The sequence below is a fragment of the Dendropsophus ebraccatus genome, chromosome 7 (assembly GCF_027789765.1).
Source record: "Dendropsophus ebraccatus isolate aDenEbr1 chromosome 7, aDenEbr1.pat, whole genome shotgun sequence".
Taxonomy (NCBI): Eukaryota; Metazoa; Chordata; class Amphibia; order Anura; family Hylidae; genus Dendropsophus; species Dendropsophus ebraccatus.
In genome coordinates this window covers 39,323,247-39,350,036 of record NC_091460.1, presented here as the reverse complement: position 1 = coordinate 39,350,036, position 26,790 = coordinate 39,323,247, and the positions used below count along the sequence as shown (strand labels likewise).

The following is a 26,790-nucleotide window of genomic DNA, read 5'->3' as shown; positions in this document are numbered from 1 at the left end:
TGCACGTTGATTCCATCTACCCCTATTTTTTGGCGTGTACTGTGAGGCAATTTTATATATACAGTATATATATATATATATATATATATATATATATATATATATATAATGCAGAGATGACGCTTATCACTATAGGACCTCAGATCACATTTATTATCCACATGCACAGACTTTTATTGAAGCCACTTCATCCGTCAGCTACACGCAGCAGCATCATACTTACTAATAAAAGGAAGCAAAACTGGCCCCCAGGACAGAGATTATCTTTGAGGATCCGTCTCCAGCTCAGACCCTATCACTGCACCGGCAGCTCTGTAACATATTCTAACCAGCACTGTATTATTTGCTGACCCTGATGGTTCTGATAAGATTTCTGGACTTAGGACTCAAAGGTATTAAAGTCCATCTCCATCATGTCCTATTGTACCGTGTTATGTGACACCCGTGAAGGAAAGTGAATAGCGAGTATAATATGAGCCGTCCATCTAGCTCAGGGATGTCAAACTCAGGCTCTCCAGCCTTTGCAAAACTACAAGTCCCATCATGCCTGGACAGCCACAGTTCTACCTAGGTAAAGTGGATGTCCCTATTACACAGTCAGGTCAATAGTCTTGTGTATTTGGGAACACTAGAAATGTAAATAGGGCACTAATGGTCCATTTAAAGCAGCTATGAGGAACCTTTGGTCCAGAACTACAATTCCCATCATGCCTAGCAAGCCAAAGCGAAGCTTGAGCTGTCCAGGCATGATGGGAGTTGTAGTTTTGCAACAGCTGGAAGGATGAAGGTTCCCCATCCCTGATGTGTAGGGGTGGTAAGGGAGCACCATTACTCTGTAAGAGCATTATTTCTGTGTATGAGAAGTTGCTGGGATTTGTAGTTCAACCACAGATAAACAATGGGATGGATATGCACCTGCAGCCATATGAAGCTCCCTCAGCTCACCTCAGTTACAGCTATGACCTCCCAGATTACACAGAACAGAGAGAGCAGGAGGGACAAGCACACATTGGACCTAGTTCCTGGAAGCACCTGGAAGCTTCTGTAGGAAGGGGAAGTCGCTTCCACCATCTTTCTTTTGGGCAACACATATTCTTAATACAATTTTCGTGTGTAAATAATATCTACATTTATAAGACGATAGGTAAAAGCAAACATTACGAAATCTTCTGTATAGGGAAAGTGTCAAAATCAAACCCTCTGCCCTAAACCAAGATGGCCTCCGCTAGAACTTATATAACAACCCACCGTGCGTTCCACGTTAGATTTGCCAATAAGCAATATGGCCGCGTTCACTCCTTCGTGGTGACGACATCAACATGAGCCCGGAACGAAAACAGTTATTCTGCTGATGAGCCAAAGTTCACTTTACAGTAATGCAGAATACCGGTGGCCGCCATCTTTCTGAAGACCATTTATAGAGGAAAGCGGTAGGAGATGGCTGCTGTCACGGGGACAACCTAGTTTGACAGCTGAGGAGTGACGTCATCACCAGGCGCCGCAGTGTGTGTGTCCACATGTAGCTGAATATGCCGGAGCTGGGCAGGATAAGTGTCCGGGATCCCGGCTCTGTGTTGCCGGACGGGTTCTGGGCAGCGGTTGCGGTTTGGGTGGAGAAGCCGCAGGTTCTGAATAAGAGGCTATGCGGCTCCTGTGTGGAGCAGAGCCTGGAGGAGGAGGTTGTGCGGAGGCTGCTGTCGGGGCTGAGCTGCCCGGGAGGAGATGAGGAGGTGCTGGCCCGGATCAGGGGGTGTGAGGAGACTGGGGCTGCCATACTGAGGACCATCATCCCCAAGACTAACCCGCACTACCCCGACACCGAGCCCCGCAGAGAGCTGCTCATACGAGGTGACGCTCATTCTGCATGTAATTATTATGATGGTGGAACTATAACTGCTGCAAAACTACAACTCCCATCATGCCTGGACAGCCAAAGCTTTAGCTGCCCGGGCAGGCATGATGGGAATTGTAGTTTTGTAACAGCTGGAGGGCGGACACCTGTGCTGTAATGGATTGGCTGTCATACAGGGTCCCAGGGTAAAAACAAATAGACTGTGTGGTTTCACTGGTTTATGCTTTATTCTGAGTGGAATAGCATGGAGGTCCACACTGCTGCATCTAGCCAGCCCCACATACATCCTAAGGCCCCCTTCTAACCATTCCCTTTATTGCCATATTCCTGCTGCACACAGTGTTATACTGTCCAGTGTATCCAGTGACAGAACATTCTGGAGTCAAAATATTCCAAAGAAGTGTGACGTGATGGTTTGTTGGTTTGTTATTTTGTTTCTGTTGGTTTAATGACATTTTTTAGTAGTTTATCCATAAGAAATCAGTTCTATTATAGTGGATATGCTGGATGTAGCCAGTCTTATATTACTGACATGACCAGTTTATTCAGAAACAGAGATGACAAGAGTTATAGGTTTTTTTTTTTTTTCTTTCTCTCGAAATGTCCCTTTAAAGCAGTGCTTCCACCATGAGTCTTCAGTGATCTTGTTTGGATGTTGAGAAGCTCCATCAATCAAGGCTAGGATGGCAGATACAAGCCCTAGGGACAAGTTTTCAACTTAAAGTGACTGTATCACCAGGCCCAGGCTGAAGCACTGGAGACGGACCGACCCACCCTTAGTGGGGGGGAAACCCCCGCTCCTCTATGATAGGGTTCCATTGATTCTAATAGAGTGACGTCATGGAGGGGCTGGGCTTTCTTCCCACTAAGGGTGGGTTGGCCGCCTCCAGTGCTTTAGCCTGGGCCTGGTGGTACAGTCACTTTAAAGGGTTTATCCAGCGCTACAAAAAACATGGCCACTTTCCCCCTCCTTTGTCTCCAGTTCAGGTGTGGTTTGCAATTAAGCTCCATTTACTTCAATGGAACAGCATCAAATCTGCACCATCAAATCTGCTGCGGATCCTGTACGTGTGAACGCACCCTTAAAGGGGTTATCCAGTGCGCTACAAAAACATGGCCACTTTCTCCCAGAGACAGCATTCTTGACTCCAGTTCAGGTGTGGTTTGCAATCCAAGTGGTTATCCAGCGCTACAAAAACATGGCCACTTTTGCCCCGCTTTTGTCTCCAGATTGGGTGGGGTTTGAAACTCAGTTCCATTGAAGTAAATGGAGCTTAATTGCAAACCACACCTGAACTGGAGACAAGAGAGGGGGAAAAGTGGCCATGTTTTTGTAGTGCTGGATTTTTTTTACATTTTTTTTTTTTATCAAATTTTATTTTTTACAACATTGTATAATTCACAATAAAAAGAGGAACATACAGAGAGATAATTTCAATTTACTCCTTCCACCCCTCCCATCACTCTACCCTCCCATCTCTTGGACTATGGCAGAGAAAGAAAAAAAAGAAAAAGGCACAAATACAGGACCGATGAAGTAGATCTCTACAGATATTTTCTCTGTATCTCCTTATAATTTTTCCAAACTGAGAAAAGGGACATTTAAAAAAAAAAAAAAAAAAAAAAAATCATTTTTATTATTGTAGTTTTTATCACAGTGCCGTTCCGTAATCCACGCTGACTGCATTGATGTTGTGTTGTTAACAGATACGTAGTGAGGGATCAATAGTAATTCCACTAAACTACCTGGAGTATGCGGTATGGCCGCTCTGTGTCAGGAGCTCAAAGGGAATGGACTCTGCGTTCTCTATCGATTCCGCCTACATAGCAAGAAGCCAGAGCTTCATCTTCCTCCTTCCCTGTAGTCGTTCTTAGTTTAAGATTCTGGTTAATTAAAATGGTAAAGGATTTAATGTTTAACCCTCTAAGCACCAAGCCAATTATTGCGTTAATTTTTTTTTTTTTTTTTTTAAAGACGATGAGATGCAGATATTTCAGCTATCACTTTAGCATTCAGTATATTTTTTTATGGTTGAATTTGACTAAAAGTGTGTGTGTGTGCAACTGCGTGTGTGTGTGTGTGTGTGTGTGTGTGTGTGTGTGTGTGTGTGTGTGTATATATATATACACACACTTTTTTCTAAAGTATTTAAAGCAGACCTGTTGACCAACACCCCCCCTTTCCCCAAGGCATAGTAAGCATGTGACAGGTGTTATAAAAAGCATACGTAATGCCTTAGTGCTTTACATTTGGGTTTGCTTGGTAGGCTCTCTGTCTTCTTGGACAAGGAGGGTTATTATTGGTTATATTGATTACTCTGGAGTCTTCACACACCTTCACCAGATTCCTTGTTGGTACTGTATGGTTTCCTTGTAGGTACTTGTATGGTTGACTTTAAAGTGACTGTACCACCAGGCCCAGTCACTTTTATCCCAATTCTTGAAATTGTGGGGGGCATCAGCAGTCAGACACTCCACGATCAGTTAGTTCCCGAGCACTGGAGGCAGGCCCGCTGCCCCCAGTGTTGCGATTTCCCCTTCCCTCTATGACACGTATCCATTGATTCTATTGAAGCCGCATTGCAGAGGGCCTGCCTCCAGTGCTCCATGGCAGGCCGGTGCTCGGGGAAAAGACTGGTGCTGAGTGCGGAAACCGGACGGCATTTCAAAAAAAGAACCACACCACTGGCATCCCCATGTTGGCGCAGATCGATTAAGGTAGAAAAAAAAAGTAGAGATGTACCTCATGGTAGTTAGTAATTTTTGGACGTCATTGGTTCCCTTATAAAGGTCAAAGTAAAATTCTGAACATTTAGTGAGAGATTTACGAAATTAGGTAAAAGATCAGTGGTGTAGTTGCCCATAGCAGCCAATCAGATCCCAGCTTTTTCTAGAGGCCTTTTTGAAAATGAGAGGTGGAATTTGATTGGTTGCTGTGGGCAACTGCATCTTTGCACAAGGTTTGATAAATCTCCTGTGGAGTGTGCACCACACACCAGGGGCCTCGGTTCTCATTTATCTGTTGCCTACAGCAACAATTCAAAGCTTAGCTTATTATATGTCCTAGAAAAACACCTCCCTAGTTCCTCTTACTGTATTGTATTCCACTACATCTCAACGCCAGATTCTGCAAGATGATAGACTTGTAGAGATGTACATTTACATATTGGAAATTGCTTGTTGTTTCTATTTCCTTTATCTGACATTTATACTGTCCTTATTATAATATAAATCCTAATAAAAATGATTGAAACAGAAAAACATTATTTGTTTACTGTTGATGGAATACCCCTTTAAGTGTGATATGCGTTCTATATCTGTGGTCGTATTCCTGAGTAAACCTTTGTTTCGGTGGAGTCGTGGCAGATAAGTAATGTTACGTGTCTTCTAAAAACCCTTTCCAGATGTCTCCAGCAACGTTGTGACATTTCTACCATTGGAAGGAGCGAGCCCGGGACACTTCCAGGTCAAGAAAAACAACATTTATCAAATCCGTCTTACGGCTGTCGAGGATGATGAATGGTGAGCGGAGGCCGGAGGGTTTTCTGCACCGCATACATTATGTGTCTCAGCTATGATGTATGGCCCAGGTGACCGCCGATCCTCTCACTTATTAATCTCACTCTTTTATTCTCCCACTAAACAGGTCTTACTGTCATTGGTAATCCGGTTCCCATCCACCTCCTTGTATCAACGTCTTCATTACTTGTGATGTTTTTGCTTTATTTTACATTGATTTGTTGACAAGCGGGGTAGCATCCTCTGTGACTGCTCCAGATCCTCAAATCGGAAGGAGGCGCCATGTGTTTATTGTCAATACCTTATATCAAGGGTGTTAAACCCGCGGCTTTCAAGCTGTTGCAAAACTACAATTCCCATCATATCTGTAAACCCCAAAGCTTTTTATTAGTTATAGGGGTCTATTGTCCTTATGCTATAGTTGTTGTTGTTGTTTCTCCTAAAGCTGTTCTTCCCAGAAGATTGGGGGCATCTCCACCATGCTCATGTATGGTTCTCCTGTATACAGTATTTAGTCACTGACTCTGTGCATATAATTTCTGCTAAATGTGGAGGCAGGTTATGGTAACTCTCATACCCCCCAATCAGAGTATGGCAGGTCAGCGTTAAATAACACGGAAACATATAAGAGTGACAGCAGAAGACCCCACTGTCCTTCTAGTTTGCCCTCCTTTGCTTAGTAATTGTTACTCCTTGGCCCTACTATAAGTGTAGCTGACTGGGTCATGTCTTGCAATAATCTGGCTGCAATGAGGTGATGCTTCTCATCATGAATCTTTGTTAGAGTGTGCTGCTGACAAGAAGAAAGGGTTTCCCTTTCCTAATTTCATAAGGGTAGAGGATCCTTCCAAAAACGAGGAAGATGCGAGCAAGATAAAAGTTCTGAAAGGGCTGACCAGAGATAGGAATTTTCCAAACAAAAGAACAGAGCAGCCCTGTAAAAGGGGTCAGCAATGATGCCAGGGAGGTAGGGGGAATTTTGAAGACTTTCCTTTTTGTTGGTGGACCATCCCCAACAGCACTTTGGTTTTAGGTGTTGTTGCAGAGGGGCTAAAACTTGTGTTTCAGTCCTTCTCCCAAGTAAAGTTCGTAGTTACCGACTAGAGATGAGCGAACTGGTTACGGGTTTGAGTCTATCCGAACCTGAACGTTTGGCAATTGATTAGCGGGGGCTGCTGAAGTTGGATAAAGCCCTAAGGCTATGTGGAAATCATGGATATAGTCATTGGCTGTATCCATGTTGTCCAGACAACCTTAGAGCTTTATCCAAGTTCAGCAGCCACCGCTAATCAAATGCCGAACGATCCGGTTCAGATGGACTCGAAACCGAACCCGGTTCGCTCATCTCTATTACCGACCTAAAAAGGGAGCAGTTGGCTTTAGAACAGAAGGTGAAGTCCCTATTGACTGCCCTGTCAGTCATTCCACTACAGAACTATAAATCGAAAGCACCTCAACAAACATCTGGTGTTAAGGAAATTCAAAATGGAGACAGTAAAGTCAGTGGTAAACCTTCTATACCATAACTGCTTTATGGTGGTGTTGGAAATAAAGTACGCCATCTATCATGTGCCCATCCGCCTGGACTATCAAAAGTTTGTGAGTGGCAGTGAATTTAGAAGGCCGGCTATGTCATTTTCAGTTTCATGCACTCTCATTTGGTCTATCGATGGCTTCCAGAGTCTTTATGAAGGTCGTGCCAGAAGTGTCAGCCCATATAAGAGAGAAGGTCGTTGTCTTTGTCCCTTATCTGGACGATTGTTTGATAGTGGTTTCCTCGCATCAGATATGCAGTCTCTACTTAAATCAGGTAGCCTCAGTTCTTTTATCCCTAGCATGGATCCTAAACTGGAAGAAGTCCAGAATACAGCCTCTAAGGAATCAAGTTTTTTGGGGGGTTGATTCTGGATGACTCTTGTCAGAGGACTTTTTTTGACCCCTGAGAAAGTACAGAAAATAGTGAGCTTGGTTTAGGGGGTCAGATGGAATCCTACTGTGTCAGTAAGAGAGGCAATGTCTGTCCTGTCACTTCTTGCATCCCAGCAATCCAGTGGGCCAACTCGACTCAAGGGTCTCTCAGACAGGTCCTAGAAAAGTGGGAATCTGTGTCAGGGAGTCCTGTGGAGAGTGAAGCATCCCTTAGTGATGCCAGCCCCTGGGGGTGGGGTGCACATTTACTCGTTCACTGTGTTCAGGGCAGGTGGTCGAGAGTAAGTCAGTTTTCCACCTCCAATGCAAAGTAACTCATGGCAGTCTTGAGCGTTTTACAGGAATTAACACCTTATTCTTCAGGGTCACCAGGAGGGTACAAGGTCGATCCATTTAATGCATCTGTCTTATTAGATTTTAGCCTTTTGCACAGGGGCAGAGGGAATCTGGCAAACAACTGATCGGCAGAGTGCCGGGTGTCAACATTCTGTTGAACTATCTTCAGGATCTAGATATCTGATCATTGATAAATTTAGCCTTTGAAAACCCATTTTCAAGGGGTTTCCCAGGATTAGGAAAGCATAAATATTTGCTCCCAAAAACAGCTACACTCCTTTGCTCATGGTGCGTTTACACAGACAGATTTATCTGACAGATTTTTTAAACGCCAAAGCCAGGAATGGATTTGATAAAGCTTTTAAAGCTCTGAGCCTTGATAACTGTCCTGGTCCATATTCTCTATAAAGCATCTTGGAGATTTCAGGGAATGCATTTTCTGCATTGTCCCTATGTATCTTGTCTTCTTGCCAGGGAAATACATTGGCGTATTTATCTCCCTCACAGCCAGCACCTTACTTTGCAGTTTCACTAATCGCTAATTCTGTTTAGTTTGTTAAAATGTAAATGAATTTCCTGATCTTTTATTCCGCTTCCCACCTTTATTTGTTATCTTGTCCTCCTCTAAGTCTCTGGGCTCTTTGTTCTGCCTCTAATGCAGAAAATGGCGATATCTCGAATTCTCGTTATTTTCCTTTGTTATTTACTAAGCTATAGATTTATTTGGTGCTGGTAGGAAAGTCGTGCGTTTTATAAACACATAGCACCCTGCGAGACTGATGCCTCCTTATGTTAACCCTTTCTTAATGGAATAAATGCAATTAGGACACCTGTCACCATCAATCTTATTCTGCATAATTTCCATATAAGACTGGACACTCTAAACAATGCCCTGCTGATAAGGCTAGGTTTACACTGCGTTTTTGCAAAACAGAAAATTTAATTCAGTTTTATTGATAAAACCATCAGTTTGCACACACCGATGAAGGCTTCCTCCCCTATTGTGATTATCTGCCCAATTGGGCCGGGCAGATATCACTCCATGTAATAAAAAGCCAAGGAGACTATCATCTGCTGATCGTTGTCTTTCAGCATGTTAAAAAGTCACCAGCCGCTGACCGTGCATCACTAGGTTTAAAAGGCAGTACACAGTCTGTGGCTGATTTAAAGCGTAACTGTCATTTTTTTTTTTTATTGCAGAAATCAGTAGTATAAGCGATTTTAAGAAACTCTGTAATAGGTTTTATCAGCCAAAAAAGCCTCCTTCTGTACTCAAGAAGCAATTTCCCAGCCTCCCCCCCCCCCCTGCTGACTTCTTATCTGTGCATTATCAGGCAAACACGTCTTCATTACAGAGAAGCCAGTGAAGACGGGCTCTGCTCTCTCTATTGTATCCTTATGGAGAGGGGAGGGGCTGGGGGAGATGAGGGAGCAGGAAGAGGTGACATGAAGGTCAGCTGTTTGTAGACTCTCTGGGCACCTAAACCGCAGCATTCTGGGGTCAGAAAGGTCAGTGCTTATCTATGAACTTACTGAGAGAAGATTGCAGGGTGTTGTGCTGTGCAAGACTGCTCTGTGCTCAGTCACTCCTAACAGCCCCTCCCCTCTCCATAGCCACATAATGGACACAGAAATCCTGCGGCTTCTGATGTGAGGGGGGAGGCTGGGAGATTGCTTTTTCAGTACAGAAGGAAACTCTTTTGGTTTATAAAACCTATTACAGAGTTTCTTAAAATCGCTTATACTACTGATGTTTAATGTTTTTAAAAAAAATGACCCTGAAATGACAGTTACGCTTTAAGTATATAGAAAATAATATACATGTATACTTACCTCTTCATGTTCCCAGGTGTGCTGCTGCCTGTTTACCGCTGATCAGAGCTGCCACTGAAGCTTTTAAACCTCTCTTTGAAGTGACCGGCAGCTCAGCCAATTACTGGCTGCTGAGCTGTTCTGTCTTGGTCAGTGATTGGCTGAGCATCCTGTAACTTCAGAGAGAGGTTTAAAAGCTTCAGAGGCAGCTCCGATCAGCAGAAAACAAGGAGGGACACTGGGGACCGTGGACAGGTAAGTATATACTTTATTACTTTATACATAAAGCAAAGGCTGCACGGACATCACTAAGGATGCCTGTGGAGCATTGTGCCAATAATAGGCTCTGTAAGCCAACACCAGTGTAGCAGATTGGCGCTTGCTTACTACGTTAGTCGGGCCATTTTCATGGCTACTTCAGATAGAATATAATATATAGCCATGTTCAGTGTAGCGTACTTGGTGTGGTGACCTCACTTTACAACTTAATATTAATAAACCTAAGTGCAGAGACATTACACACAACATCTATGAGAGTCTCCGTAATTTGGGGACATTATGGAAGTAACGTCTACAAAAATTATGGATTACCTTAATTTAATTATCACCTTCCCATTTTTTACAGATCTGTATAAAATACAGATTACAGATGCATTTTTTTGAACGTGGAAATGAGGCCTTAGACCCACTTTTTTTTTTTTTTTTAATCTTTTTTTGTTTTACTTGTTTTTGTTTTGTTTTTTTTCCATTTTTGGGGGGGTATTTTTTTCTTCCTTTTTTTTTATGTTTTTTTTTTTTTAAAAGTATTTTCATGCAAAATACATGTCAAAAAGTAAAAAAAAAAACTAAAAATGTGTGTAAAACACACTTAAAAGTAGCCATACTACAGTCACATGTACATACTACCTGTTTACTGTCTAAGTAAATTCACTTAGAAGAAATTACATGTGTAAAAGAAGTCAATTTTGAGGCTGTTTCACACCTTAAACTGTGTATTTTTCACTCAATTATTATTATTATTTTTCCTGTTTTCCAGGTCACTCTCGCTGTTCACTTTAGATGCAGAAGGCTGGGAATCAGATGGCGTTATATACCCTAAAATCTCCTGGATGAAAAATGAGCTGCTGTCTCGGCTGGCAAAGTGGTCCACGGAGGACAAGAAGAGCGACTTTAAGAGCACCCTATCGCTCATTGCCGTGGATAAATATAGCAAGCTGTACCAGAGCCTGAAGGAGAAGTACAAAGATATGGTGAAGGTAGCTGGCGCTCATCCGTCACTGCCGGGTTTCATATTAAAATGAAATCATAAAAATGAATAGTTTCCCTTCCCCATATTCTGTCATTATGTGCCCTCGATTATTTTTCCAGCACAGCAGATCATAAACTAATGGGGAAACCATTCCTGCTGCGGTTCACGCTAGGAGACTGCTGGAAAAGTTCAGCTATTTGTCACCCTGCTCTTTTCTCCCCTTCGCAGTAGATGTAGAATATCATTACAATTTCAGATATTTTGTAATAGGCAATGATGTTTGCACCAGATTACATGTAGCTGTCATGGGGGTCCATGGTTCCTCCTTAGTCTACACAGAGCGCCACAATCACAGCAAACCAGAGGTTGCTTAGGTGCGCGAGCGATCTGCAAGCACCTGTCCCTTCTGGAATAATGGGGTGACCTGGACCAGCAGGAGGGCCCATTTTTATGTACCTAATTTTGTGACTGAGTCTACATGGCTTAAAGATAAACGGTGCAAACACCTCTTTAGAGGGCTTAAAGGGGCTGTCCATCTACAAATAATTTCTTAAAGGGTACAGGTTGGTTTGGGGTACTCGTCTGCCCAATTCTTTGCTGTTGCTGTCTCAGTAGTGCCCAGTCCTTTCCCTTCTCAACACAAGGCAATACTTGCTCAGTCTTAGGAGTTTTTCTTTTTAAAGCTAAACTGGGCCCATTAAAAAAAAAAAATAACTTGTATACTAAATATACTAAAAGTATTTCTAGTGCCAGACAAACCCTATAAACCAGGGCTACATGAAGAAATTCTTCATAGTGTATCTCTCTAGATATGAATAAAATAATACAGAACATAATTTTGTTGCCTGTTTCTGTGGTTTTATTATCATTAAAAAATGCCTTTATTCAGGCAGCTAATTTCATGCTGTACACTCTAGCTGGAATTACAGTCAACTCTGCCCTCACTAGGTAGGAGGTTCCTAAAGGGGTAATGTTTCAAAAATATGTAGTGGGATAGAGTTGTAGTTGGCCAAAATCCTGGCTACAGTGTACAGCATGAGCAGGAAGTAAATTACAGGATGTACTTTAAACAAGAAGTTGGGCTAATGAAGATGACAGAGCAGACAGTTTGCATCAGAAGGAAAGCAGGATGATAAAATAACTTTATTAACCAATATATCTTTATTTATTAGTTGAAAATAGGTTTTATTGTTGGAAAACCCAATTTTACCTGTAATCTGCTTCCCATATATAGAGAGGCATATACAGCTTACATGCTTTACAGAGCATCATCTTTCCAAGTTCATTCAGCTTTCCTAGACTCCTGAATATAAATCTGAATAATTATGCAATGAAGATCTTCTCTGCCCTGCCCATACTGCTTTATTGCTAGATAAATTTAAGTGGTCTACAGTCCCTGTGAAAGTTACAGTGGTGATTTTAGTGGTGGTCGCCCAACTTCCCAAGGAACAGATACACCAAAGGGAAACAAATTAGATTCAATGATTTTTTTTTTTGATTTTTTTTTAATTTTTATTTTCTGGATGATTTCTTAGAAATACTTTTTTTCCCCTTCCCCCTTAGGTCTGGCCTGAAGTGACAGATCCTGAAAAGTTTGTCTATGAAGATGTGGCCATAGCAACCTACTTGTTAGTAAGTCTATAAACACAAGCCTGCATTTATATTTGTACTGGATGTAACCAGATTTTTTTTTTTAATTTTTATGTCTCACGTGGACAGTTTGCATGTTGTATTCAGAATAGAGTGAAATGATTTTGCAGCTGACAAGTGGCTTCGTAGCCAAGTCCTAAAGTAATTTTGCATGAAATGTAGCTGAGCCCTGGGAAAACGGGACAACAGCTCTACTGGGCTGTCCTACTGGTACATGACTGTAATAAAAGTGAATGTCCACCTTTCATCTTCATACTGCTACTATTGGCTCTAAAATTATTTGCTGAGTCCTTCTAGTGGTCAGAGTTATTTTCAGTTTTTTTTCTGATACAGCAGTCCAAATCTTCTTTGATATAAATATGTTAAAAAAAATAAGGTGTTGGCTTCTTATAGCCACAACTAGAGGGAGCTATAGAGCATTATGTATACAGTTTTGTTGAGTTTAGGTATAATGTGGTCATCAGTAGTCCAATCCAATACTAGAGTCCTGTTCTGAGTATAAGAGGGTCCTAGTCTGAGTAGACCCAATAATTTAGCATCAGGACATTAGTTTCCAGTTTAAACCCGTCAGTGTACCTTGTCACAGTTTTATTAACTTTTGTAAAATGTTTTATTTGTTGGTTATAGGTTCTTTGGGAGGAAGAGCGATTGCAAAAGCAGCTTAAAGAGAAGCAATCCTTTGTTGACTTGGGATGTGGAAATGGGCTTCTGGTTCATATTTTAAGCAATGAAGGGGTGAGTACTTACTTTCACCCAGTGCGGAAAGCAAATGGACAGTACTGTTGGCATTAGATCAAGTTCCATCTCTCTTGCTACAAGTGGTCACAGACTGCTCCTACCAGGAAAGCATGCTGCAGTTCTCATATAAAGACACCATTTTATGCTCCTCCTGCATTGGTTTCTGCAAAATTGCTAGACCAGTGTGCTTTACCTTATAGATTGTAAGCCCTTGTGGTCAGGGTTCTCCATCCCCATGTACCAGTCAGCCATTTACCTTATTCATGTAACCGGTTTTGATTTTGTATTGTTCCTGTTTGTCACCCCCTATGGCTTTTATAGCGCTCTGGATTCAAGGGTGCTTTAAAAATAAATAATAGTAATGGAAAACAGTGTAGTGAGCTGTCAATAAAGTTGGCGGCCACTAAACCTTAAGGGTATTGTCTTGAATAATCGCATAAATTGCTTTGCTGCCATGGCAGCATTGGACATGACAGAGCTGTATACTTTGACAACTGACATCTGATGAGGTGCCACTCCCATGGTATATGGACGCTCAGCAAAAACTCTATACTGAGAACCAGCAGCTGCAGTGGAGTAGGACATCACTGTCACACACCTGGCAGCATAACAATTTATTTAACAATTTATTCTAGTTTCACAAAAGAATCCCTTAAAAGTGGGGTTGACCATGTTTTTAAGTAATCAAAATTAACCATATTGTAATGGAACAGTAAAAATGGAGACAAAAACAGTGTGATCCCAGCCTCTATCTGTGATGGGTTGTCGATGTGGAATTAAGAGTGCTGTGAATTTTATTATTTTTTTCTTACTTCACTGGAAATACCCTTCAGTCAATGTACTGCACATAAATTGTAGCGCTATAATTATAACATTTTATATGTAAAATAGTAACTTTATAAAAATTCCTTTTCCACGTGATAAAAGCATCCAGGTCGAGGCATCGATGTGCGCAGGAGGAAAATCTGGGATATGTACGGGTCACAAACTATTTTGGAGGTAAGCTGTAATATGTTGTGTGATATCGCGGGTGACATTTACATTGGAGGGAGCAGCGTGCTCCGGCAGACACCGCCTGAGAGCCGAACAATGTGATATTTAAACATGGGATGTGTGCGGCTTGTAGTTTCTGCTGTTTATTGCTTAGAGGGAATTCAGCCTTTTTCTTTGCTTTTAATTTCACTACGGGTAATTTATTCAGCTAAATCCGCTTCCTGATAGGTTAATGGCATTCGTCTCTGGGAAGGCAATTAACTCAATTACATTTACTTCTTCAAGACCTTTTACTGTTAAATTCGGCAACTGGGAGCAAGTCCAGGATGAGGGTGGCGGTCCCTGTGGCTGGAATATTATTCTGCACCATGGAGGACAAGAAATGCCAACAGTAGATAGATTATGGCCGGGTACTTTCACAGTGATGTTGGCATTCGCCAATGCGTGAAAATCTAGCCCCCTTTCTGTGCTGTATTGTAACCGTAATTTGCTTTAAGGGAAAATTACACTTGAGTTTCAAGATGTTTTGTTCTCTGGTCTCCTGTAATCATGCCACAGTGCATTATGGGACCTCGGACAACTGTGAGGCCATATTCAGACAGCAGTAATATGGCCAGTTTTTAGCACCTGCAAACTGCACTCTACTCGGTTCTAGTGAACTGAAACTGGTTCATCATGAAATAACATAGGGGGAGATTTATCAAAAATGGTGTAAAGTGAAACTGGCTCAGTTGCCCCTAGCAACCAATCAGATTCCACCTTTCATTCCTCATGGACTCTTTGGAAAATGAAAGGTGGAATCTGATTGGTTGCTAGGGGCAACTGAGCCAGTTTCACTTTACACCATGTTTAATAAATTCCCCCCATAGGGTCTTTTGTCTTGTGGCTGTGATAAGTTTGCTAAAAGGCTGCTACATTACTGTCCTCCCAATGGGGCCTTATAGTTGGGCTAACCATACAGTTTAAATAGCTGTCAGTCAAGCGGGCCTCAACGTGGTTGAGTGTGCATGTGTTCTTAATAGGGAGGGAACACATGCTTAGTTATTGAGCCCTGGAGAGTCCCCTCCCTGGTGACAGGATGTTCTGTTCTGCTATTTGCCGGCAGGGCTCATACCTGGACTTCCTTCCCCTCACTTCTCTGGCGCATCGCAGTACAGCATGTAGCCCACTTTTCTTGCCATGACATAGTTCTTGAGTGCTTTGGAATAGACTATGCTAGGGGATAGGTTACAGCACACTACAGTAGATTTCATGTGGATGGGAGAAGGGTTAATGATGCATTGGTTTTGCAAATATCTCTGAGAAGCAAAGATGACCGCAGAGAAGGGGTTTACACCACAAAAGCTTCCCTGGTCTCAGGAGTGACCTGACAAGCTAAAGAGAGGGAAGATTACATTCAGGAGGCAGCCCTGTGCCTTGACTTATCTTTCAGGGACAGCTTGGACCCTCTAGAGCAGTGTTCCTCAACTCCAGTCTTCAACAGTTCATGTTTTGAGGATATCCCATACAAACAACAGCTGTGATGATGCCTAATGCAGTGACTATGGTTAGATCAGCTGTGAAACGCTCAGAAAATCCTTAAAATATGACCTGTTGGTCGGCCATGAGGACTGGAATTGAGAAACACTGGTCTAGAGATACAAGACATATTGCTTTTTCCACAGCCCAGTCTCTCTCCTGCATGCCCACCATTAAAGTGTCTCATTTCTTACTTTAGCATGAGCATATGGGAAATTTGTGCAGCCCTTTCACAATGTTACTGCCTACCAGTGTAATCACCAGCTGCCCGATAACCAGGTAAAGATTCAGCATTGGTACTGGCGTGCAAACAACATGGTAAACAATATTACCCAACTAACAGGTCGTTGTACGGTTTTACGGTGGATGTGAAAAAAGAACACTTGACACCACAGCAAGTAAGGCTGGAGTCTGCAACAGAAGTAAAGAGTAATATACTGAGTTGTAGACTTACTAGCTGCAATAAGTGATGCCTGCCAAATCCACAGTCGATCTGAGCCACCGTGCTGGCTTTACTCTTCCATGTGAGCACAACTTCAAATGTCGTTCAGGTGGTATGTCAACTGGGAGCTTCTACCAGCTTAACACCAATCCAGCGTTCTCCTGTGTACTTTGTGACGTAACTACTACACACTACAGAGTCTCAAAGGAGTCAAAAGACCATTCAACGCGTTTCAGCGATGCTTTCGCCTTCATCGGGAAAGGTGCCGTTCCCAGTTGAGATACCACCTGAACCACATTTGAAGTTGAGCTCACATGGAAGAGTAAAGCTAGTACGGTGGATCGAATCGACCGTGGATTTGGCAGGCATCACCTATTGCGGCTAGTAAGGGTCCATTTACACAGAAAGATTATCAGACAGATTATCTGCCAAAGATTTGAAGCCAAAGCCGGGAATGGATTTAAAAAGGGGAGAAATCTCAGGCTTTCCTTTATGACCTGATCTCTGTTTATAGTCGGTTTCTGGCTTTGGCTTCAAATCTTTGGCAGATAATCTGTCAGGTAATCTTTCTGTGTAAATGGACCCTAAGTCCACACCTCAGTATATTACTTTTTACTTTTATTGAAGACTCAAGCCTAACTTGCTGTGGCGCGAAGTGTTGCATTTTTACATACACTCTAAACCATGGGTCTCCAAACTGCGGCCCTCCAGCTGTTGTGAAACTACAACTCCCATCATGCCTGGACAGCTAAAGCTTTGGATTTGGCTGTCTAGGCATGATGGGAAATGTAGTTTTGCAACAGCTGGAGGGCCGCAGTTTGGAGACCTATGCTCTAAACAATATTACCCCTCTGTAGATCAGGCTAAGATCATATTTATAGATGCAATATATTCTTATGTATTTGTACTTTATTATTGGACTATTTCTTTATCCTCCTAACATCCCAGTAAAGATGATGTAATTTCTTCTTCTAGGAATCTGCCATCACACCAAGCGACGATTACTTATTTCCAGAGACTGATTGGATAATCGGAAACCATTCTGATGAGCTGACGCCGTGGCTTCCTGTTATCGCCGCTCGGTAATGAACTAAGCATTGTGTATGTTTTCTAACATGCCAAGTCTAGTATATCTTCTTTGTACATATCAGTATTTTCCAAACAGTAGCTATGTAGCAGCTAAAGAGACACAGGAGCACTGGTTTACATTGTGGAAATAAAGACACAATCCCATTGATTCCTTTACGGGAATTTACTCCAAAGCTGAGAATGGAAAATGGGGTATTTGTGAAGAGAGATGTGTTGGGCCTGGATATCATCAGTTCATACCCTTCCCATTGTGTATGGGGTATAGATTTTGTCCAGGATTAGAAATAAATAGTCTGCTTTTCCGAAATAGCGCCACTCTTGTCTATGGTATGTGCCAGGTAGTGCAGTGTCTCTCAATTTAAGTGAATAGGGCCTTGTTGTACTACACAAAACTAAGAAACAAGAATGGTTACTGTTCTGTTGTACAGACTAAAGGCCTTATGAGCGGCTAGTGAGATTTAGGGTAAATGACTGTTCGCTCTGTAAACTCCCCCCTTAAGGGTGCATTCACTTGTGCAGGATCCGCAGCAGATTTGATGGTGTGTTCAGTTATTTAGTTACATTGATATCTGCGCAATCAATTCTGCTGCGGATCCTGTATGTGTGAACACTTCTAACAGAGAAAAGTTGTGCCCCATTTTAGGCCCATTCTACACTATTGCTTTATGAATTGGAACCCATGAAAGTGAAATTCTAGTCAGGACCCCTCTACGATCATAACCTTGGTTGGGGGACTTGCTATAAAACCCCCCACAATCATAAGATCAAAAATACAGTGGCAATACTGTGCAGAGAGCTGCATCTCAGGCCCTTCATATGAATGGTATTGGGTTAGTACATTACCAGCATTACAAACAATCGTCTAGTTGAGGTCTCGGAGATCAGACCCCAACTAAACAACAAGCAACATCATATGCAGTCAAAATACAACCTTGAGTACAACAAGAAAGTGACCTCATCCTCGCATTAAATTAAATGCAAAGAAAAGTATTAGATTATCGGATGACTTGTTCTCTCTATTAGTAATAAGAAGCTGTTTTTTTTCTTCTAAGGTGACTCAGGTTTAGGAAGAAAATTGAAAATATTGTCAAAACATGTTCCTTCTGCTTAGAGACCAATAGCTATAGCAGCAGTAATACAGAGCTGGCCTCCAGACTAGTATACTAAGTGGACACAACATCGGTTTGTGTATAACCCTGAATAACGTCTTGTATTCCAGGTCATCTTATTCTTGCCGCTTCTTTGTGTTGCCATGCTGCTTCTTCAGTTTCTATGGGAAATACAACAGGAAATCCAGTAAAAAGACTCAGTACAGAGAATACCTTGATTTTGTCTCTGAAATTGGCAGTCAGTGTGGGTTTATTGTGGAAGAAGATTGTCTGAGAATCCCATCAACTAAAAGAGTAAGTGGCCCTTCCCTTTCTGCGGGTCAATAGCTAGAGCCTGTGAGAATAGGGAAGAGAACGGTCATTGAGGGTTGTGAGTGGCCTAGCTTAATGTGTGTTTGCCTGGCTAAAAGGGATGGTTCTCTGGTATTTTTAGTATTGAAACATTGATTTATTGTTGATACAGTCTTGCAAATGCTTTACATTACCTCTTTTATTCATCCTGGGTTGCAGCCTCCTTTAGGCTATTGTCCACACGCTGTTCAAACAACGGCCATTCCGCTGCGAACGGCCATTGTTTAACGCTACCTACAGCCAGAATTAATGATCATGATTGTTAATTCTAGCTGTAGGTAGCTTTAAATAACATCTGTTCACGACAGAATGGCCAATGTTTGTACAGCGTGTGAACATATACTTTAGAGCCACACTGACTATTTTGCTGGTAGTCACTGTGTACATACATTACATTAGTTATCCTGTATTATACTCCAGAGCTCTTCTCTATATTCTGCTGGTGCTCTCACTGTATACATACATTAAATTGCCTATACTGTACTGATCCTGAGTTATACCCTGTATTATACTCCAGAGATGCACTCACTGTTCTGCCGGTGGGGTCACTGTGTACATACATTACTTCTCCTGTACTGATCCAGAGTTACATTGTGTATTATACTCCAGAGCTGCACTCACTATTCTGGTGGGGTCGCCGTGTACATACATTACACTATATCACTTATCTTGTCCTGATACTGGATTACATCCTGTATTATATTCCAGAGCTGTATTCACACTCCTGATTTATCATGTAAAACTGACAATTGTTGTCAGATACCTCCCATTAAAGTTCCTATTACCCAATGGTACCATTAGTCTTTCCTGCATTAATTTATTGGAGCCAGAATTGGAGTAATGAGAGGTTTCAACTCTAAACCTTGCAAAACTGTGAATGCAGCTCTGAAGTATAATACACAGTTCAAATATCAGTATATGCTTTCAAGGGTTTGTCAGTGATTAGAAACAACAGGCCTCATGTCTGCCCGTGGTCCATCTCCGGTTCATCAGTTGAATGAGAACAAGAGCTTCAGAAAACCCCTATTGTTCCTAATGATGCCTCTTATTCCTAATAATGCATTGATACAATGAGTAGCTTTATATACATGGATTTTAATATTTAATTCCCAATAAACGAACTACAGGTGTGCCTTATTGGGAAGACGAGAAGCTACTCCCCTGCAGAGGAAGGGCAGGCTGATGTACAGAGAGCTCAGTATATCTCCAGTCATACGGCTGGGACTATAACTAGTGAGGCCAATTCTGGGACCTGTACACACAACACGGACTCTGCAGATAGTGACCTGAACAGTTGTCTAAAGACAGAACCTGAAAACTGGATATCGGGGTTCCGTCCCAGAGACAAAGTGGAACAAGTTCGGAACTGTGCCTTACTCCCCAGGGACTTTATTGATAAGGTGGTCCTGCAAGTCGCACAGTTATTACTTGACTCTGACAAAAAAGAGAAGGACGACCTTTGTACAGATGGAGAGGGACAGTGCTGGAATAGAGGGAGTAAGTTTTTATTCTTCTTAAACCTGAAATGTGTATGTATATGTTTCCCTAAATACAAAAATGCCCCTTTTTTCATTCCAAAAGCCAAATTCATTCCACCAAATACCAATTCTTTTTTTTTTTTTTATATCCAATTTAGGAAGCCTTCTAATACGGGAGGTAGCAGAAATTCTGGATAAGGAGACCTTACAAAGACTAAAGAATGAGTGTGGAGGCTTACAGACCCTGCTCAGGAACAATCACCAAGTGTTTCAAGGTAACTGTAGAGGGTACCAGTTCTCATTGAAGAGACCCAGCTAGTGTGTAAAGACTAAAGCCTTGCATACACCTTATACTTTTGTTGGCCCACTGCTCGCTGTGTGATTGGCCGTCGATATAAGGTTTATGAGGCTCTCCCGACTGTCCATTAACAGATCATGTCAGTGGAGATAGGGGTCAGAGATAAAGCCACAGCAAGAGCTCTCTGGCTGAGACTTAACCGTAACCATAACCCCCACTGAATTCAGCATTCCCGCCTACCTTACATGCCCAAGTAATCCACTGTTAACCAATTTCTATCCTAGACCTTCAGGGAACACCATGGTAACCACTCTTCTAGACTACCCTAGACTTACCAGAAAGTATAATACTAACCTCTCTTTCACTATAGCCTCCCCCCCCCCCACTGAAACCCCTTTTCTACACTAGAATACAGTATTAACCCGTGTTCTACCATAGACCTTACTGAAATTACTAGTAGCCTATCTTTTACCCTACCTCACCGCATAATACAATAGTCAAACCTTTTGTACCCTAAACAACTAGGGACTCAAATATTGACCCCCTAAGGACCGGGCCTGAAATGGCCCTAAGCAGCGAGGCAAATTTTATGAATATGACCTGTGTCACTTTATTCATTAATAACTTGGGAATGCTTTTACCTATCCGGCTGATTCTGAGATTGTTTTCTCGTGACATATGGTACTTTACATTTCTGGTAAATTGGAGTCGATACTTATAACAAATCTTTATGAAAAAAAAGCAAAATGCCGTGAAAAATGGCATTTTTCCAACTATGAAACTTTTCTGCTTATACAGCAAATGGTTATGCCACATACATTCTATATTTAATAGCATTAGTAATATGTCTACTTTATGTTGGCAGCATTTATTAAACTATCTTTAATTTTTTTAAACAATAGGAAGCTTAAAACGTTAGCAGCAATTTTCCATATTTTCAGTAAAATTTCAAAATATGATTTTTTTTTTTTTTTATTTTTTTTTTAGGGACCTGTTCAGGTTTAAAGTGTATTTGAAGGGACTGTATGTTAGAAAGCCCCACAAAGCACCCCATTTCAGAAACTGGAGTCCATCAAATTCAACCTGTGTTGATCCAGAGGAAGGCAAAAAACCCTTGTGAGGCAGACGACAGTAGCCTCATCACAGGGGAAAAATTCCCAAATGGCAATCAGAATAATCCCTGGATCAACGTGACCCCTGAAATAGGAATAAGGTGAAGAATTTAGAACTCCAATGACACATGGTACGCCTTGAAGTGGTCCTGTATGCAGAGGCCAGGGTGATCAGGACAGGTGTCACACTGGAAAATGGTGTCCTTCCTAATTCCCCTATTACTGCACACTCTGTACTTCTTCTGGTGTCTCCCGTTTTCCAGTGTGGGGGACGTCACCTTAAAAATGTTGCCCTGGTGCGATACGGGGTCCTTCATATCCAGAAGTGCTGGGTTCGCTCCATGGCTGCTAAATGTTAGGGCTGTATTACGGCTTCTGACATTTTTGGGTCCCGCCGCAAGCTACAGTAGCTCGGGCAGCGAGGGACCGGAAGAGGGGGATTCTGGTATAAAAGGTATCCCTGTACAGGTGGTAACCTTTATCTAGCAGTGGGTAGATCAACTCCCAAACGATCTTCCCACTAACTCCGAGGATGGGGGGAGCATTCTGGGGGTTGGATTTCGGTGTCGCTTCCACATGGCGTGGACCCCTGTTGATGTAGTGGAAATTAATAAAGAAGAGGAGGGGTTGTTTGCTATAAATTGGTGCGCGTACAAGTTTGTTTGCGCAACCATCAGCTGAGGGGTGCAGAAACAGGTTAAACTTTATTTTTACACTTTAATCCCCGTGATGGGCCGGCTGGTACTGGCCGGCCTATCACGGCGATCGTGGGGGTGGCACTGTGGCCACCCCCATACAGGACACTAATGGCGATTGGTGCTGTTTCGGACAGCACCAATCGCCATAGCTTTCCGGGTCACCGATGACCCAGAAAGCTGTTTTCAGCTGCTATCTGCTGATCTGAATTGATCAGCCAATAGCAGCAATCGTCTGCATGGGGGTGTAAATCACCCCCTGTGCCGACGAGCAGAGATGGCCTGCGATACATTATAGCAGGCCATATCCCCCGATCGCTCTGTGTTCATGTAAATGTACGCCCTTTTGCAATAAGGCACAGGCTGCGGGGGTGTACATTTACGCCTGCGGTTGTTAAGGGGTTAACCACTGCCGAATTGGATATTGACCACTCTCCTCACCATCAGGAATTTAAAAACGTTCTCTTTTTCTTTACCCTACATCACCAAGGGATATAATACTAACCCATCTCCTATCCTAGACCACCAAAGAATATAATCCTAACCCATCTCCTATCCTAGACCACCAAAGAATATAATCCTAACCCATCTCCTATCCTAGACCACCAAAGAATATAATCCTAACCTATCTTCTGTCCTAAACCACCAAGAGATATAATACTAAAATATCCCCAACCTTGACCACCAAGGGATGTATGCAATGGAAAAATTGGAAGTCCACAGCTCCATGCAGTAAAAATATTTGGTATCTTTTATTTCATGTTTTCTTAAAAGTCAGGTACAAAATATTAAAATAGCGCCGACGCGTTTCGGAAAACAATTGCAGGATCCAAAATGCCTCACGTTTGCAAAGCAGGTGGACACGATTACCACTTAACGTTGGCCCAAAAAGTCCATGTCGGGTCTATCCACCAAGGTGATGTGTCCGGTTTCTTGGTCAGCGCCATTAAAAAAGTTTATACACCCAGCAGAGGTGGTGATGGTGTCCAGCTGCTTCGTAAACGTGAGGCATTTTGGATCCTGCAATTAGGGACCAGAAAACATGAAATAAAGATACCAAATATTTTTACTGCATGGAGCTGTGGACTTCCAATTTTTCTATTGCATTTGACTTCCCGATGCAAGGTCCGGCTATTCATCCACCTGCTCTGCACATTGTGGGAGACACCTCTGCTAATCAAACAAAGCACACGGTGAGCTGGACACATCCTTCTTTTTTTACCAAGGGATATATACTACCCAATTTCTGTCGTAGACCACCAAGGAATACGGTATTCTTATACAGTGTACTACGCTAGGGAAAGACATTTTAACTCATTCACTACCATAGACCACCATAAAATATTTATTAGTTTGATTTTCTTTTCCTGTTTTCCAAATTTCAGTACATGTTATATTCCTAAACATGCTGAAAGCAAGTTGAGCTGCACTGTACAATAGCTGGTGTCAAAAAAACTTTGCATAGATCAGTAGTACAAGCAAATATTAGAAACTTTGTAATATATCTTATCAGACAAAAACCCTTCCTTCTGAAAAAACAGGAAAGCTTTAAGATACAGAAGCAACAATTAGAATGAATACGATGGGTGGGCCAAAAATTTGTATAACTAATAGTAAAGGACACTGTTGGATCCGTCTGAGGCATGTAGCCTGCTTGTTGACCCTTTCCAAAAAGTTGTATTTTCCTTGAATAAATTAGTGAAAACCACAAAGTAACAAAGACTTGTTACTGAGACACTGGACTGTTCATTTGCTGACTATAGAGACAATGTGAATCATAGGGTGACCTGCACTTTACTAATTTTATTTCTAGAATAAATTACTCTTGACAGCACTGTATAACCTCTCTCCTTAGCCCTGACCTCCTCCTATGTTACATAAGATTATAAAAGCCTTCTCTGTAATCTGAGGAGCACATTCTGTTTTCTTGTGTTTCTCCTTATAAGCCATCGATACATTTCTGGGTCACAATAAATTGCTGCTGTGACCTTAGCTTCCCTCTGCTCTCCCAGGTAGACGGGCCCCTTGGCTAAATGTAGAATTATCTCTTTCTACCAGCCAAGGAAGCAGAAAATACAATTTCTACCAACATGTAAACTGCGGCCTCAATGTAATATCATCTGTCTGGATAAATAGCTTGAGAGCCAGGAATTATGAAAGTAATAATAATGATTCTCCATGGAAACATCCTCCAAGACTTAAGTGTCCGATGTAGGGACCTTGTCCTCGCTTTTCTGATCAGTCGGAACACTCAGACCCTGACTGGTAAAAATTTCCGAAATGTTTTTATGATATGGCAAAAGATAAAGGTTCCCTTTTAAAGGGGATGGCAGTGATCAGACAAAAGTTTGCATGGGCTGGATTACAGCTAGGCTCTATTTTCTTAGGCCACTTATCACATCCCTCTATCTTCACAGTTCCTTGGCTACCTGCCTTTCTTCTTTTCTCAGAGGGATCATGTGCTGGGCAGCCGCTCTTGTGACCAATATAACAGCAGAGTTGTTGTGTATTGTGGGAAGACAGTCACCTACGTTACGCCTTGCATTAGAGTGCATGCAGGCAGCGGTAAATAGAGGCACATAGGGCAATAAATATAAAGAGTGGAAAGTGGTTTGTTTGTTTTTGTTCATGGCAACCAATCAGAGCTCAAGTTTCATTTTACCATTACACGTTGAGAATTTTGTTACGGGCAAAACCAGAAGGTTTTTGTTTTTACAGTTTTTCATTTATTACCCCCAATATTCATAAGAAGGGGTAGGGGTGTTGTTTTTTTTTTAATTGGGTAAGATATTACTTAGCACAGTAAGCCCTGGCAGCATCAAAACAAATGTGCAGTACAGAACTTCTATAACAATAATGAAACTAAAAAAATAACTATTTCTAATACAAACATGATAGCCTCAGCTGGTGAGCATTCGCACCTATACGCTGGTGCCCCAAAACTACATAAGTTTCTATGTATGGCCTGATCAGGTATAAATGGTATAAATTGGCAGAACTATGTTCTCACCATGAATATCTATGCTTTTCTGATGCATCTCATGACCCTATTTGCTTTGACAGTAGCTGTAGTCCATCTACAAAGTCATTGGTAAATATATTGTGAAAAAGCGTCCCATGCTGACTCCTCTGGGTCATGATAAAAGAATCCATCTTTCAATAACTCTGCAATCACTTTGTCTTCTTTCCAGTGATGAATGCAATGGTTTCCATCCGAGACTGGAGCCAAGAGGCTCAAACCGCTTCAGATAAACACAGGACAGAAGCCAAACGCAAACTTTCAGCTGATGTTTTAAAGACACGACTTTGCTGGTTTTACGCCAACCATCCCAATGGCTGCCCACGTGCCGCTGTCCATTGTCCGTACGCACATGGAGCTGAAGAACTGCGACCGTGTTCTTTTCCCAAAAAAAAACAGACGGTGATGATTCATCTCTCTTAGAAGGCTATTGTCTCCAAATTTTAAATATTTCTTCTTTTTATTTTATTAAACTTGTTGAAGGAAAGTTGTTGTTTTTTTTTTGCTAAGAGAATTATTATTATTTTTTTTTTGTTTCTTTTTGCAAATTTGACAGGGGAAAAAAGTGTACAAAATGAGATGAATATGCGCTTCAGCGAGTGATTCTGTTATAATTAGAATCCTTTATGGTTTAATTGTTTTTGATTGAAGTATAAGTATAAAAGTCTTATGTCACTTGTCAAGAACAAAAGGTACAGGGTAAATTACAGCCTACTGTACACTGTGTGAAGCCACGTTTCAGTGCTTACGCCAGTTACTAGAACAATATGGAACAATTTGAGTATTTAACCTTCGTTTTACGCTGACGCAAATTCTTCTGTGTAACTTGCATGAATGCTGCTACATGTCAAAGCCGTCACTTATGTAGATTCACAACTTTGGAATGAACTTTATTTATGTTCTCGCCTATAACAGTCGACAGGGTCGTGTCAGCACTCGGGCAGGTGGCAAGACCCCGTGCTCATAAAGGTACCCACTCGGCCTCTGCATTCAGCCCCTGAACTGTAAGCTTTCCTGATTAGCACATGCAGTTCAATGCGGTGCTAGTTGACATTGGCTCCCTACCCTGCCAGTCACTCTAATGGCTGCAGACCGCATTATGCCTTTAGTCATAAGAAGCCGCTCTCTCCTGTAGAAACATGGAGGAAAAGGAGATGCTGTATAAGTATGAGTGTTTTTTATTTTTTGTCTAAATGGGTGGGTGGGGGCTTACTACTTCTGGGGATTGCCTACAGGGAGTAATAGCAACATGGGGGATATTTACTGGGGGAGGACGCTAACTACCAAAGGTACAACCTATGGGAGATGCCTACATAAGTGATACTACCTAGGGAGGACTAACTACAGTAGTGGTATCTACATTGGGATACTACCTATTGGGGGCTTACCTGCAGAGGAGGACCTAACTAGTTAGGCAAATATAGTATTGCATGGATTCAGAGGGGAGACCTAACTACTATATGGGGGCAAAGGCAGGACCTAAACACCATATGGGGGCACAGAGGGGACCTAACTACTATATGGGGGCATGGAGGAACCTAATACTATATGTGATGGACAATAAAATGATTCTCTGGCACATACTGGCCTGTGCCAGATGG

General features: G+C 42.0%; 2 protein-coding genes across 4 annotated transcripts in view; one reads left to right on the top strand and one right to left on the bottom strand.

Annotated features, from left to right (window-relative positions):
• Nucleotides 1-1,063, bottom strand: part of ACOX3 (acyl-CoA oxidase 3, pristanoyl) — a 70,415-nt gene extending 69,352 nt beyond the window's left edge. Inside the window, exon 1 of one of the 3 annotated variants that reach the window (XM_069977363.1) lies at nt 946-1,063. The gene's annotated coding sequence lies outside the window, so the exon portion shown is untranslated. Of the gene's footprint in view, nt 1-223; nt 326-945 lie in introns of those variants that run through there. The other 2 variants (XM_069977362.1, XM_069977365.1) reach the window with 2 other exon arrangements.
• A 412-nt stretch (nt 1,064-1,475) lies between these two features.
• TRMT44 (tRNA methyltransferase 44 homolog) lies at nt 1,476-25,670 on the top strand. The gene is made up of 11 exons (XM_069977360.1): nt 1,476-1,848; nt 5,257-5,374; nt 10,485-10,704; nt 12,261-12,329; nt 12,975-13,082; nt 14,013-14,084; nt 17,014-17,120; nt 18,347-18,530; nt 19,715-20,084; nt 20,224-20,340; nt 25,362-25,670. The coding sequence occupies exons 1-11, from the start codon at nt 1,530-1,532 to the stop codon at nt 25,610-25,612; spliced, it is 1,935 nt and encodes a 644-aa protein (XP_069833461.1). The 5' UTR covers nt 1,476-1,529; the 3' UTR covers nt 25,613-25,670.
• The last annotated feature ends 1,120 nt before the right edge of the window (nt 25,671-26,790 follow it).

Coding starts and splice junctions, on each gene's coding strand:
- TRMT44 (XM_069977360.1), top strand. CDS start 1,530: ATGCCGGAGCTGGGCAGGATAAGTGTCCGGGATCCCGGCTCTGTGTTG. Junction 13,083..14,012: donor ATATTTTAAGCAATGAAGGG/GTGAGTACTTAC, acceptor ACGTGATAAAAG/CATCCAGGTCGAGGCATCGA. Junction 18,531..19,714: donor GAATCCCATCAACTAAAAGA/GTAAGTGGCCCT, acceptor AACGAACTACAG/GTGTGCCTTATTGGGAAGAC.